The sequence below is a fragment of the Paroedura picta genome, chromosome 7 (genome assembly GCF_049243985.1).
Source record: "Paroedura picta isolate Pp20150507F chromosome 7, Ppicta_v3.0, whole genome shotgun sequence".
NCBI lineage: Eukaryota > Metazoa > Chordata > Lepidosauria > Squamata > Gekkonidae > Paroedura > Paroedura picta.
The window spans coordinates 86,953,956-86,967,618 of record NC_135375.1 but is presented as its reverse complement, the minus strand read 5'-3'; the positions used below and the strand labels follow the sequence as shown (position 1 = coordinate 86,967,618).

Genomic DNA, 13,663 nt, shown 5'->3' with positions numbered 1-13,663 from the left:
AGGATAAAATTAGTTATAACTAATTATGTACTAGTACATAAAAACCAGCATTTTCTCTCTTGTACCAGAATGATACTGAGCATTTTGTATCTTGCTGGCCACTGTGGAAGGAACACAGAGCAGAAGGGGTTTTGAAACTGTGCTGAACATCTCTGTTAACAAAACAGGCAATTATCCAATTGTATTGTTCTATGTGTTTCTTAATATTCTTATAGACCACCATATTTATAAAGCAAACCAAGAGGCAGCAAACTTCTGAAGATCACTCCCAGCAGGCAACGTCAGGGAAAATGCGGGGCCTCGATGATCTGTTTGTTGGCCCTCCTTGGCAACTGGTGTGCCAGCGAGAAACAGGTTGCTGAACCAGATGGGCCTCTAGTCTGATCCAGCAGGAAAGCTTTTATAGTCCCCAATGGGGAGACCCCAAATTAAGGTCCAACATGTTGATGGTATAAACAAATAACTCTTATTAGCAATTAGCAATCGTTATGAGGTATCCTGATTAAATAGTTTCTCCTCCCCAATGGAAGAACCATCTCCTGTTCTGAAGCACCATCTAACAAGCCTCCAAAGTAAGAGAGTAGGAAACCATCTCATACCCTAGTTGAGCAAGGTAAGGCATCACTCCACTTTCTCTCAGATAATAAGTGACCACCCCACTTCCGGGAGAAAGGCTAGTTTTAATGTATGGCTTCACAGTCAGGCCAGCTTCCACTGCTTTTTTTGCAAGCAATCCTGGGGGGGAAAAAGAAAAGAAAATTGCAACATTATACAACAATAAACAGACGAAGCTGCCTTTTGTGAAGGAGGGAGCTATTCTACAACGTGCTGATTTGAACCCATTTGCTGTATTCGAAAGCATTTGTTTTCAAAGCTGAGAATTTGGGTTTAGACCTCCTTTGTCGCATCTAGAATGTTTGGCTAGTATCTTCTGAATGAGATCATTGTCTGAACCCCAGATATGATCTACCCTGGCTGGCCGAGGTTCTCCAGTGCCTCAGATATCATAGTAAAAGAGGACTTCTTAAATTTCACCATAGACTATTCCTGGTCATCAAAGTAGGAATGTTCTGGGGAGGGGGAAATGGGAACTATTGTAGTCAGTGGGGCTTCTGGATGTGTGTTACTTATTTGGCTACATGGATCCCCATTTCTGTACTCTTGAGACTGAAATACTACCATGCACTTTACCTGGGGGGGCTTCCCTACTAGAGAGTTTGGCAGTATCAATTTGCACACAGTGCAGCAGTCTGCATTCAGTTGGTATGGACTACTGTGTACATATAACACTAATCATAAAACACGTAGATTCCTTTTTCCCCAAGTTCAATTGAAGGAGCTGGTTTAGATTTTCAAAGTGCTTTGCAACTTGGGATCCAAACTATTGCCTCTCCTTATAAAAACCTGGGTGACATCTTAGTCAGTGCAGTGGCTAGTTGTGCCGGCATTCAGGCTGATCTGTTCAATGGTGAGATGTCTGTTTAGATGCCACTTCCACAGGCTGGAACAGCCTTTCTCTCTGACTTCTGCTCAGAGGGCACAATTATTATTATTATTATTATTTAATTTATATCCCGCCTCCCCCTGGAGGCTCGAGGCGGGTCAATTTCTATTCCAGATGTTTTTTTTAAAAAAAGGATATGGGCATTCTGCTGAGCTTGTGTTTATAATAGTTCTATGTAAATGTTCCAAAATGTTTTATATAAACCGCCCAGAGCCGTAGGGAAGGGCGGTATAAAAATATAAATAAATAAATAATAAATAAATAACTAGACTCTTGTTGTTCCATTGATTTGCTGGTTTTATGGATGCTATATATTCTAATCATTTGGGGAGGCCCCTGAACTTATGACAGAGACGGGGAACAGCTTTTCCAAGAAATAAAAATACAGCATTTCCATGGACTCTTTTACAATTGCAGGTATAACACCTGTGAACTGAGATGATATGTTCACCTTTCAGGTTTCAGTTGCTTTTTGCACTCATTCCTTGGGAACCGTGGGTATTGCAGTCAGGTGAGAGGGCTTGGCAACCTCTAAAACAGAGCTTGTATCACCCCCAACATACCAGAGTGGTGTAGTGGTTAAGAGTAGTGCACTCTAATCTGGAGAACCAGGTTTGATTCCCTATCCTTCCACATGCAGCCAGTTGGGTGACACTGGACCAGTCAGTGTTCTCTCAGAACTCTCTCAGCCCCACCTACCTCACATGTTGACTGTTGTGGGGGGAGGAAGTAAAAGGCAATTGTAAGCTACTTTGAAGCTCCTTAGGGTAGAGAAAGTGGGGCATAGAACCCAACACTGCTACTTCTTCCTCCTGCCCAATTACAGTTTCTAAGGGGAAACCAAGAGAGTTGACAACTCTAAAAACTGATATAAGCTCTTAAAGCACAGGCATGCCTGGAGAAGGATCCAAGATCAGACTCATGCTCAGTGAATGAGGCATGACACTCAGCCAAGATTAAATGGTCTCATCTCAGTCAGTTGATCAAACCCCTCCTAAAGGAGCTGTGTTGCTGAAAGAGAATCTTTGGGCTGCCAACTTCTGCACATGATGTTGCAACGGAAACACATTTAGCATTTGTAGAAAGACTTGTTTTATGGCCTACTCTGAGCACACTGAGAGCCTACCATAAAGCAGGCGTGGAACACAGATAATACAGTACAAAGGACACTGGGTCGCTCTCTGGGATTGTTTCGTATTGAAGCAGGTAGAAGTCACTCCAGGAAATTCTGTTTGATTCATTGGCTTGAGATAGTTGGCCACAAGCCTTTTAGAATTCCAGCCACTGGCTTGAGAGGTTTTAATCAGCCTTTGTTATGTTCAAGTGCTTAGGATCAAGGAACGACTCTCCAAGCTGGGCATGAGTGTACCAACATTTCATGCAGGCTTGCATTACACATTTTTCAAGCCTTGGAATGGTTACAAGGCAGCCATTAGCTTCAGCACAAAGATTCCTAACTGTGGAACAAGCTCGAAACACCCATGGGATCTGGTGTGAGCCCTTCTGGAGCTACCGTGTGGAACAACAATGACGACAATGAGGGCATCTTAAGTGGGAAGGAAGAAGAAGAGTTGGTTCTTATATGCCACTTTTCTCTACCTGAAAGAGTCTCAAAGTGGCTGACATTCACCTTCCCTTTCCTCTCCCCACAACAGACACCCTGTGAGGTGGGTGAGGTTGAGAGAGCCCTGATATTACTGCTTGGTCAGAACAGCTTTATCAGTGCCATGGCGAGCCCAAGGTCACCCAGATGGCTGCATGTGGAGGAGGAGTGGGGAATCAAACCCGGCTCACCAGATTAGAAATTTGCACTCTTAACCACTACACCAACCTGTGGAAAGAAGGGGATGAGCACCCTTCCTTTGTGCATGAACTCAGCTCAGCTGAAAATCTTTTCCCTTGACACTGTTTTTTATTTAACATCTGTCAGCATTCGCTCTAGATTCATGTAAGCTGCTTTGAAAAAAACTTTTGGTCAAAAAAACACATACAACACATTATTCTCAAAACTCAAAAAATGGTGGGAGTGGATTGTTGTACATTAATAAGATAAAGACTGGGCTTCCTTATGCTATGTAGTCCCTAAAGATTTCTTCCACATAATTTGAAATCTGGGGCCTGACGGAGCTGTCAAAGTTCAGCAGGGCCTGCAAGACTACAGAACTTCCATCAGTCTTATGGCTGCATCCATGGATACACTGACATTATTTAGAGACTGGGTTTAAAATCGTTTTATGATTGTATTTTATTGCTGTAAACTGCCCCAAGCCTGCTTGTGGGAAGGGGTGGTATAAAAACTAAATTTTATTATTATTGTCTGTTGGACAAAGAATTAGCAGAAGAGAGTCACTGAAGATGTCCCATAAGATTTTAGGTCATATTCTAATTGTCAGTTCCTGACCGGGATGTGGAATGGAATATCATGTTATAGCCTGTTCTCATCAGATTTCAAAAGCTAAGCAGGGTCAGTACTTGGTTGGGAGACCACCAAGGAAGACTCAGCAGAAGAAGGCAATGGCAACCACCTCTGCTTCTCTCTTGCCATGGAAGCCCCTTCCTGGGATCACCACAAACCAGCTACAAGTTGACGGCACACACATACACTGCTCATGATCCTCCTTATTTGGGTGGACACGGGTGGGAACAGAGTGTCACAATAGTAGTAAGTGGATTGGGAGGATGCTCCTGCTACTCCAGAGAAATTAGCTTCAATACATTAAGAACACTATACCATTGGGGGGAAAGGCCCTGCAGCGATCACCAGCCTCATGTGTCCTACTCAGGCTCCTTAAGGCAGAAAAGGAAGGAAGACACAGAGTAGAAACAGATGTGTGACCACAGTGCTATACTGGGATTCTGGAGGAGCCAAGAAACAGCAGAGGGTTGTAGATGCTGCATATGTCATAGCTCTCTGGAGGGCATATGGGGCTGTACTGCCTGTGAACTTGGAGGCAGCTGTTATTCACCATAATCAATTAAAATACTGCAGAACTTCAAGGCTATGTTAGGTTCTGTCCCCTACCCTCAGGATTCCCTGCTTTGAAGGCCTAAAGCCATCGTGGGGTAGTGGTTAAGAGCAGTGGCCGCCAATCTAGAGAACTGGGTTTGATTTCCCGCTCTTCCACATGCAGGCAGCTGGGTGACCTTGGACTAGATGCAGTTCTCTCAGCCTCACCTACCTCACAGGGGGTCTATTGTGGGGTGAAGAAGGGTAGGCAATTGTAAAGGAGCTTTGAGCCTCCTGAGGATAGTAAAAAAGTGGAGTACAAAAGAACAGCTTTTATTCTCTCTAAAGAGCATTTGTCTTTGGGCAAATGTTTCACTGGGAATATTTTTAAATCTTTTCCCCCACTTTCAAATCCTGAATGAGAACTAGAGTTATAAATTGGTGCCAGATGGTCAGGTGCACTTACCTGCACCCAGCATAACAGATGGGTTGCTAGTATTGGTACAGCTGGTAATGGCAGCAATCACAACTGATCCGTGAGCGAGTTCAAACTCCTTGTCGTTATAAACAAATTTTGCACGCTTGCTGTGCTGCTCCGGGGCAATTTGGAAGCCTTTAAAACCTTGCTGCAAGGAAAAACAAACACAACGAGAATATCAGTGACCAATGCTAAATAAAGAAGAAGAGGGCAATGAAATTGCACTGTGTCTGCGGTTGGTAACTTCCACGGTATGCTGAAAGCCAAAACATACAAAATGGGATGCACAGTGTATGACAGTTATACAAAAGAACAAAATCCACTGGATAAAGATAACACAATAAGAACTGGCACAATATGAAGAAAGGCTTTATCCATTGCTTTGATGCTTTCAAAGCATTGGATAAAGTTTCTCTTCATATCGTACCTATTCTTATTGTGTTATCTTTGCACAGTTAACTTCCATGGAACAGAATAGCTAACTTAACTCTCCATGGAACAGGACTGGCTTTGCCTCAGCAGAAAATCTTGATGTATTCTTTGCAACCTATGTTACCTATGATATGCTATATTATTTGTGTTATGCACCTGTGTAGAAATACACCTTACCAGTTTTAGATGAGGCCCACAGTAGGCTGCTTCGTCTTTGAGCAAAATTCTAAGTATTTTTCTTGTCAAAACTGAACATTTCCAACCAGCCCCACCCCCAAATTAATAAATAAATAAATAAAAATCATCGGCACACCATAATCCCAAACAAAAAAGCCCCCAATGTTATAGAAAGGAAGGGAGAAAATCCCTCATAGTTAGGGGTCATAATTAAAAGCAGGAGGTTTAAAATGGCCTTGGTTAGAAGGTCTTTATAAAATGGATAGTGCTGTTCTTAAGTAGGGTTATACCCTTCTACATCCGCTGCAGTCAATGGGCTTAGAAAAGTATAACTCTTGCTTAGGATAACTGACCTACAGGTAAGCAAGAGTAGCCATATACGCCATACATCTGTAACCGTTCGGTGAGTGGTATATTTGGTTAAGGGCCTGGGGGGCAGAGAGTGGGCGGGGCTGGTCCGGGTAAGGGCCCAATCGGAAGGCACGAAGCGCCTTCCGATTGGGCCCTCACCCGGACAGGCCAGAGTTCTAGGAACACGGGGGGCTTCGGTGGGCCCCAGGGAACCTGCGGCCTCACCGGTGGGGAGGAGGCCACGGGTGGCTTCCGCGGGGCCCGCCGAGCACACCCGCCGCCTCGCTAGGCTGCCGAGTGTGCTTTGAACCTAGTCATATAATAAAGGTAGCCAGAGAATGGCCAATATATGTTATTTGTTCAATTTAAAAGCAAAATATAATTTCATATACTACACAACGGAAAAAAGAGATAAGCCATGGTTGTGTGTGGGGTTGGGGGAACAAAGCACAGTGGAGAGGTTTCTAGTGAAAATGTTTGGGAACTATAAGCCAGTTTTGGCTTGGGGTCAGTGTGTCGGACTAGAATCTCGGTGACCTGGGTTCCGATCTCCACTCTGTCATAGAAGCTCACCAAGTAATCTTGGGCCAGTCATTCTCTCTCAGCCTAACCCAGCTCACAGATTTTTGCTACGAGTATAAAGGGATGAGGAAAACAATTTATGGCCTGTCTTGCTGAAACTCAAGATGGCCGATAGACTGTAAAACAAACAAACAAACAAACAAAAGGAATAAAAATGAATGACCACATACTGAGGAAAAAGGGGAGTATATCATTCACATTAATTAAATACATAAATTCATATTAGCTTGAGACTGTCTAAAGCAATATTATCTTTTGCAAGAAACTTAAGTGCTGCTGCAGGCTAAGAAGAGCTCTTACCTTGGCTCCTAAGCAGGTCTCAAAATCCTTCTTCATTTCAGAGACCTCCACTTTGTCCTGGGGTCGCTTTGGGCCGCTGCAGCAAGGTACAACCGTCTGCAAATCCAGCTCCACAATCTGTTGAGGAAAAAGCTTCTGAGATGTAACCAGAGATGCAAGGCACTGTCCTCCATATTACTTTCAAAGCTCTAATTCAACAAATAAAAATTTATTTGTTAATCTGTTTGATTTGTAAACCACTCCTTTCTAGTAGCGGTCTTTGGGTGGTTAACAACATATAGCAAGTGTGCAATGTTGTCAGGTGATCCTAAAATTGTCTGGCTGCCAGGCAAGAGATGTTTGGAAATGGTTCTGCCATTGCCTGCCTGCACTTAGCTTCATTGATACCTGATGGGGTTCAGCTTGCCTGAACTATCAGGTTCGGTAACAAAGAACAAGTTTCCCACTGTCATGATGGTCAGTTCATAGTCTGACAAAGAGCGATTGCACTCGAAAGCTCACGCCTTGAATAAATCTTTGTTGCTCTTAATGGTGCTACTGGACTCTGATTTTATGTTACAACAGCATCATTTAAGAACATAAGAGCAGCCATTTTAGATCAGACCAATCATCTATCTCGTCTGGTATGCTGTGAGATGCCTCTAAGAAGCCCACAAGCAGAACACGGAGCCCCAAACCGGTCCCCTGTTGTTGCTCTATACAACATCTGGTATTCTTCAGATGTTTATGCCTCGGAACGTGAATGTTCCATTAACTCATTATGGTTCATGACCAGTGATGTGGCCATGTGGATGACCTCCCTTTAAAAGATCCAGACCCATGCAGCCAAACTTGGATTATCACTACTAGTAACATGCTGTTATGGTTGGGGGTGCACCTGAGAAACCCTATTGGAAAGAGAACTTGTATAATGCAAAACATCCCTCAGGAAAAGTCAGGTACATCCTGTCTCCTGAGACACACAGTACCAGAGGTGGAGGACAGATTTCCAGCTAAAGATCTTGGATAAAATTTCTAGACATAGGATTGTCTCTTCTCAGTCCCCCCCTCCTACCCCAGTGGGAAATACTCTTGAAAATGCTGTTCCTGCAGGATGGGGGCACCCAAGAGCAGTGTGTGTGTGTGTGTGTGTGTGGGGGGGGGACTACTGCACTGGCATGCCTCCCAAAACACCCGAGCCTTGTGCATGCAAATGCTACTTTGTCTGTGTTTCCAAAGAAAGAGGTTGCCAAACCCAGACTCAAGAAAGCCCACCGCTATGACAGATCTGCCCAAGATGTGAGCAGCATTTTGCTAATCACACAGCTGATAACAAGTAACCTGAAACTCCCTGCTTCCCCTCCTTATTCCAATGGAGGTCCTTTGGATTTTATCTCCAGGGCTCACAAAGCAGCCAATGCAAACACACTGAGGTCCACCCTCAAGCATCAAGTTGGTAAGTGGCAAGCTGGAATTTCTATGATGTTTCCACCTGCACAGAGCTTTGGGCCTGGTATATTTTTCTAATTAGAAAAAGCAGTGCCATTTCACTTTAAACCTAAACCAGAAGCAATTAAATCTTGAAACAAGCCCATGTGGCCAAGGCCATTGCCGGAGCAGGATTCTGGAGCTGGGATAAAGCAAGGCTCCCCAAACCACACCAATTATGTACAACTGAGAACAAACAAGAAAGGTACCCTGTCATTTCAACCAAGCTAAACTGCATTTGTTTTAACCAACAACAGACTCTTGGGAGACTGAGATTCCAGTTCTGTTGGCTGACAAAAAGCCTTAGAATTATTAATCATCTATCAGGCAGGTGTAAGATTTTGACTTTTTAATGCTAGGTACCAGGGGCAGAAAGAGGAAACTTTGTTGTCTATGTTCAAATTAAAAACTCTGCTGAATCCTTGGACAGGCCACTGTTGATAACAGAAGGCTGGACTGACTTTTGATCTGGCATAGTAAGGACTTAGATTTTTTTGTCTGATCTACCTTCTCACCAAGCAATATATCTTGGGATAGGTTGTGGATTTTTCCACAGTCCATCCTGCAGCTTTAAGATGACATGATTTCACCTTTAATTTGCAACTGTGTGCTGGAAATGTATCTTAAAAAAAAATTAAAGCAAAGATTCTCAGAAACCCAAACAGAGGGAACAGACTGTTCATCATGACCACAAGGCTGCAAACGCTAAAGATGAGGGTAACTTCTGATACTCTATCCACTCTTCTTTCTTGAATCAAATGAAATGGCACAAAGGGCTTTTGAGAAGAAAGCTCTAAACAGGAGCAGAAAGATAAAAGATAAAGAAAAATCTACCTGCGTAAAATCTGGGTCCTGAGATGAATTACTAAAATCTCTAAACATTCCCACAGCCTGAAGGTATTGCTTTATATGCTTGATCTTTTCTTCATCACGGCCTAAAGCAGACAGAAATCACCATTCAGTACAATAACATTCAAAAGACAGAAATTAATCTGCAGGTTAATTAATTAAAACATTTTGACTAACTGAAAAAAAAAAAACCTGTCCTAGATGAACTTTTTTTTCTGCAGAAATTTAACGTGGGCAGGTCCACAGTGGCGAGCCTTTGCACAGGAGCCAAAGGGCTTTTGACCTGTGGCTTTTAGCTTGCATCCTGTGATCAACCCAAATGAGAAGAGGAGCTGTTTTTTATACCCGACTTTTAACTACCCAAAGTAGTCTTGAAGCAGCTTACAATCCCCTTCTCTTGCTCTCCCTACAACACACAAGCTGTGAGGTAGGTGGGGCTGAGAGAGCCCTAGAACTGCTCTGAGAATACCTCTAACAGGACAGTGAGAAACTCAAGGTCACTCAGTGAGCTGCATGTGGAGAAGAGGGGAATCAAACCCAACTCTCTAGATTAGAAGCTGTTGCTATTAACCACTACACCAAATTGGCATCAGAGGGACATGGGGGCAGACTAGGGTTGCCTGATTCAGTCTGGGAATCAACTGGGGCCCTGGGGAGGACAGGAACCTCGGTGGGGTACAGTGACATAGAGTCCACCCTTCAAAGCAGCCATTTTCTCCAGGGGAACTGATCTCTGTAATCTGGAGATGATTTCTAATTCAGGGAATTCTCAGGTTCCACCTGGAAGCTGGCATCCCTAACCCAGTTTGGTTTGTTTTAATTTGTATTTTTGTCCTTGTAATTTGGAAGCTGTTTCTTCTTGTAAGATGACGTGGGTCCCTCTGGGGAAATGGAAATAAATAAATACATGGACAATATTATTTTATAAAAATATATTTAATACATTGTTATCAATTAATATTTCTCCTTCTCTAACCACCCCTTCTGGCAAGCTGGTTCAGGACTGTTAACAACCTAATGGTCAGAAAATATAAAAACTGCAGACATAGGCAAGATCCTAGAAGAGGAATTTCACCACTCTTACAGGGAAAAGAAATGTCTCTTCTTAGAAGTTGTCAATGCATCACCATATAATATCAAAGAAGAAAATGCATTCTTCTCTCAATAACTATTAATATTCTTATGCAGTTTTATGCAATTGGTTAACTAACCAGTTGTTTAAAAGTACACACAACTGCAATATTGTAGTTATGTGCCAACACAAAAAGGGCTAAACATATTGTAAAAGACACTAGCTTGCCTGCGTTGGAATCAAATCTATCAGCTACATATAAACTCATATCCCCTGTTTGTGACCCTCACACTTACCAGTCTGAACCAGGTACTGGATGCTAACTTCATCAACAGGGAAGAAGGCTGCGGTAGCTCCATACTCCGGGCACATGTTCGCAATGGTGGCTCGATCAGCAATGGACAGGTGAGGAACCCCAGGCCCAAAGAACTCGACAAATTTACCCACAACTCCAACCTGGCGTAGGTGCTGCAACAGATTGTTTCATTTATATATATATATATATAATATAATTTGACATAATCTTATCCCACCCAACACAGACGTGTCCCAGATCAAAGGTGCCTTGGTGGTTCATGTGATCATCTAACTATGGTTCATATGATCATCCAGGCAAGAGATTCCTAACGATGGTTGGTTAGGATCTGTGAAAGCAAGATCCAAAAACATGGCTTGACGTTGATTTGTTAAACAAAGTCTTAATTAGGGTTTCCTGTAATCTGTGAACTCAGATGCCATGGCTTAATGTCTTCTTTGGAGAATTTAGCCTGGATCCCACCTCATGAGGCCAACATTTGTTGACAATAACTCAAATCTGGATTTGCATTTGTAAGCCAAGTCCTGCTGACACAGACTGACTGCAACTTAAAATAAACCATGATTTTATATTACAGATGAATGCAGCCAGCCCCACAGCGTACACGCGATCAAGGACTGATTTGAATTTTTAAAAGCCGCAAGACATTTTTCCTGATACCCACCAAGAAACAGTGCATTTAGATGTTCGCCCAAATGGGAGGTACCCATGTTGAACATTTCTAATTTTCATAAATAATGACCTCAAGCATAAACATAAAGTAATGATCCGAAGCATAAAGTTTTGCAACCCTACAGGTTCCTTCCCAGAATAAATAAGCATTCTGCATGGCAACCTTTGCTTTAACAGGATATTCAAACATTTACAGTCATTCTGAAGTGGCTTCTTGCATTTGCAGTCTGCTCAAGCATGCTGTGTAACCTGAAGACCTATTTCTCAATAGTCTTAAAAAAAGTCTTCCTTCTGTCTAGTGATTTTTTTCTCAACTTTGCAGAGACTCAGAACAATATGGCTTGCATAAGGCGTCCTAATGAGTTTGTGAATGATGGGAAATTTGAACATGGGACTTTCTGGCTTGCTGCTTATGAATTTAGCCACCTGACACTAATTATATCTGAAGGCCCATTTCCATAAGCAAACCACTGGAAGGAAGAGCACATTCTAGGAAATGGGCAACAGTGGTATTAGTGGTGGCCAAGGGGGTCACCTTTATGTTATTACCTTGGTAACAGTGAGCACAATGTCTGTGGATGTGACAAGTGGCTGAGGATTTCCTGTCAATTTGTAGCCAATCACTTCAGGAAGCACCATGCTGATTGGCTGGCCCAGCATCACGGCTTCTGCTTCAATGCCACCGACCCCTAAACAGCAAAAAGGTATTTGTTAATGTGGTTTGCTTCTTCCCATCCAACCAGATAAGATCAACACAAAAGCCCAATGAGGCTAGCGAACAGCAGTACTGCGAGCAAGTACTGCTGATCCTGCCTAGAGTAGGGGGTTGGACTAGATGGCCTGTATGGCCCCTTCCAACTCTATGATTCTATGATTCTATGATAAGTGATAACAGCAAAGCAGATTAATGATGGCACTGTACATCTACTTGGCACCATGGTTTCCAGAAATGCTTGCCTACAGCTGGGGATTTTGTGCATTCACAACACTTCTGAAATTGCAGTCAAATGCATCAAGCAATGAAATTGCATTAAGCATTGCTGTAACTGAGTAGGCTGTTTAAGTCAAAGGTCAGTCTTGGATTTCTTCCATTTCTTCTTCTTGGCTGACACTGAAGCCAAAGGCTGAATTCATGTGAATTGCATTTGTGCCCTAGGACAAAACCTTCAAAGGCATTGCATACTTGTTCCTGCTAACTGACCTGGAACCATCTCATATCCCTTTAGGGTAAGCAAACCCCATCTGATACTGGAAGCGACTTGAACGTGTGGTTTGTGGAATCTGCTGAGTCTGGGTTCTCCTTAAATGCTAGATTAGGCAGGCCTTAGGTGAGTTTTTAATTGGGTTTTGATCTCCAAGAGGTTTAATTTGTTTGGTGGGTTGCCATTCTGTGCTCAATATACTTTTATAGTTGAAGCTTGGTTTGGAATATGTTGCAGCATGTCTGCTCTTTCTGGGATGGGACAGAGTTTTTTTTTTAAAAGATGATCAATGCAATCCTCAAATAAGCTACATCTTTCTACATCCATAAATGTCCTGGGAGGGTATAACTCTGTTCATGTATTTAATTTTATTTATTTATTGAATTTCTATACTGCCCTTCTCTGAGGGCTCATGGCGGTTTACAGCATAGTGATACATTCAGTTAAAATATTTTAAATTATTAACACCAGTTATTTAAGAGCCCAGGAGCTCCTGCCCTTTCACCAATGGGGAGGGGAGTCAAGTGCTATACCAATGTAACTGTGGCACCTAGAGGTTATTTCTATGTCCATGTGAACTTAGGGAGGTCACTTGAATTGATGTTTATGGGCCTCAACCACAGGCCTGGCAGAACAACTCTGTCTTACAAGCCCTGCAGGGCCCTGATCTCACTCAGAAGGGTGTTCCACCAGGCTGGTGCCAGGGCAGAGAAATTCCTGGCTATGGTTGGGGCCAGTTTCACCTCTCAGGAGCCAGAGATCTGGAGTAGATTTTGTTTGCTGAAGCATAGGCTCCTCTGAGGGGTATAGGGGAGAAGGTGGCCCTGCAGGTATGAAGGTCCCAGACTATGACTACACTGTAAGGGAATAAATAATGTGTTAAGATGCACCTATCCCAAGATGCACCATTTCTTACCAAACCTTTTCCTTTGCAGGTCAATTTATTTACTTCTCCCACCTTTCTCCCCAACAGGGACCCCAAGTGGCTTACATCGTTCTCCTCATTTTATCCTCATAATAACAGCCCTATGTGTCAAGGAGTGTGTGATTGGCCCAAGGCCCCCCAGCAAACTATCCTACAGGGGGCGTTGGAGGAGACGTGTCTTAAGCACAGTTTGATTAGGACCTTTCTGTTATTTTTCAAATAGGCTCCACCTATGTCCTGATTGGCTCATTTGGAGACTTCCTGCTCCTTTGAGCACACTTCCTCCCTGCTTGCCTCCAGAACAGAAGAATGAAGACAACAGAACAGTCTGTTAGGACCCTCTCTTCTCCTATTCACAAAGCTGTGTTCTTTTAAGCAGCTTTGTGCTC

General features: G+C 43.1%; 1 protein-coding gene across 2 annotated transcripts in view; it reads right to left on the bottom strand.

The window, feature by feature from the left end:
* The window catches only part of ACO1 (aconitase 1), a 59,170-nt gene that overhangs the window by 18,835 nt on the left and 26,672 nt on the right, over positions 1-13,663 (bottom strand). For both annotated transcript variants that reach the window (XM_077345271.1, XM_077345272.1), the window contains 6 exons: positions 11,697-11,836; positions 10,456-10,627; positions 9,073-9,173; positions 6,772-6,888; positions 4,918-5,077; positions 600-735 (listed from right to left, as the gene is read on the bottom strand). In XM_077345271.1, the coding sequence (XP_077201386.1) occupies positions 600-735; positions 4,918-5,077; positions 6,772-6,888; positions 9,073-9,173; positions 10,456-10,627; positions 11,697-11,836 (826 nt within the window). The remainder of the gene's footprint in view (positions 1-599; positions 736-4,917; positions 5,078-6,771; positions 6,889-9,072; positions 9,174-10,455; positions 10,628-11,696; positions 11,837-13,663) is intronic.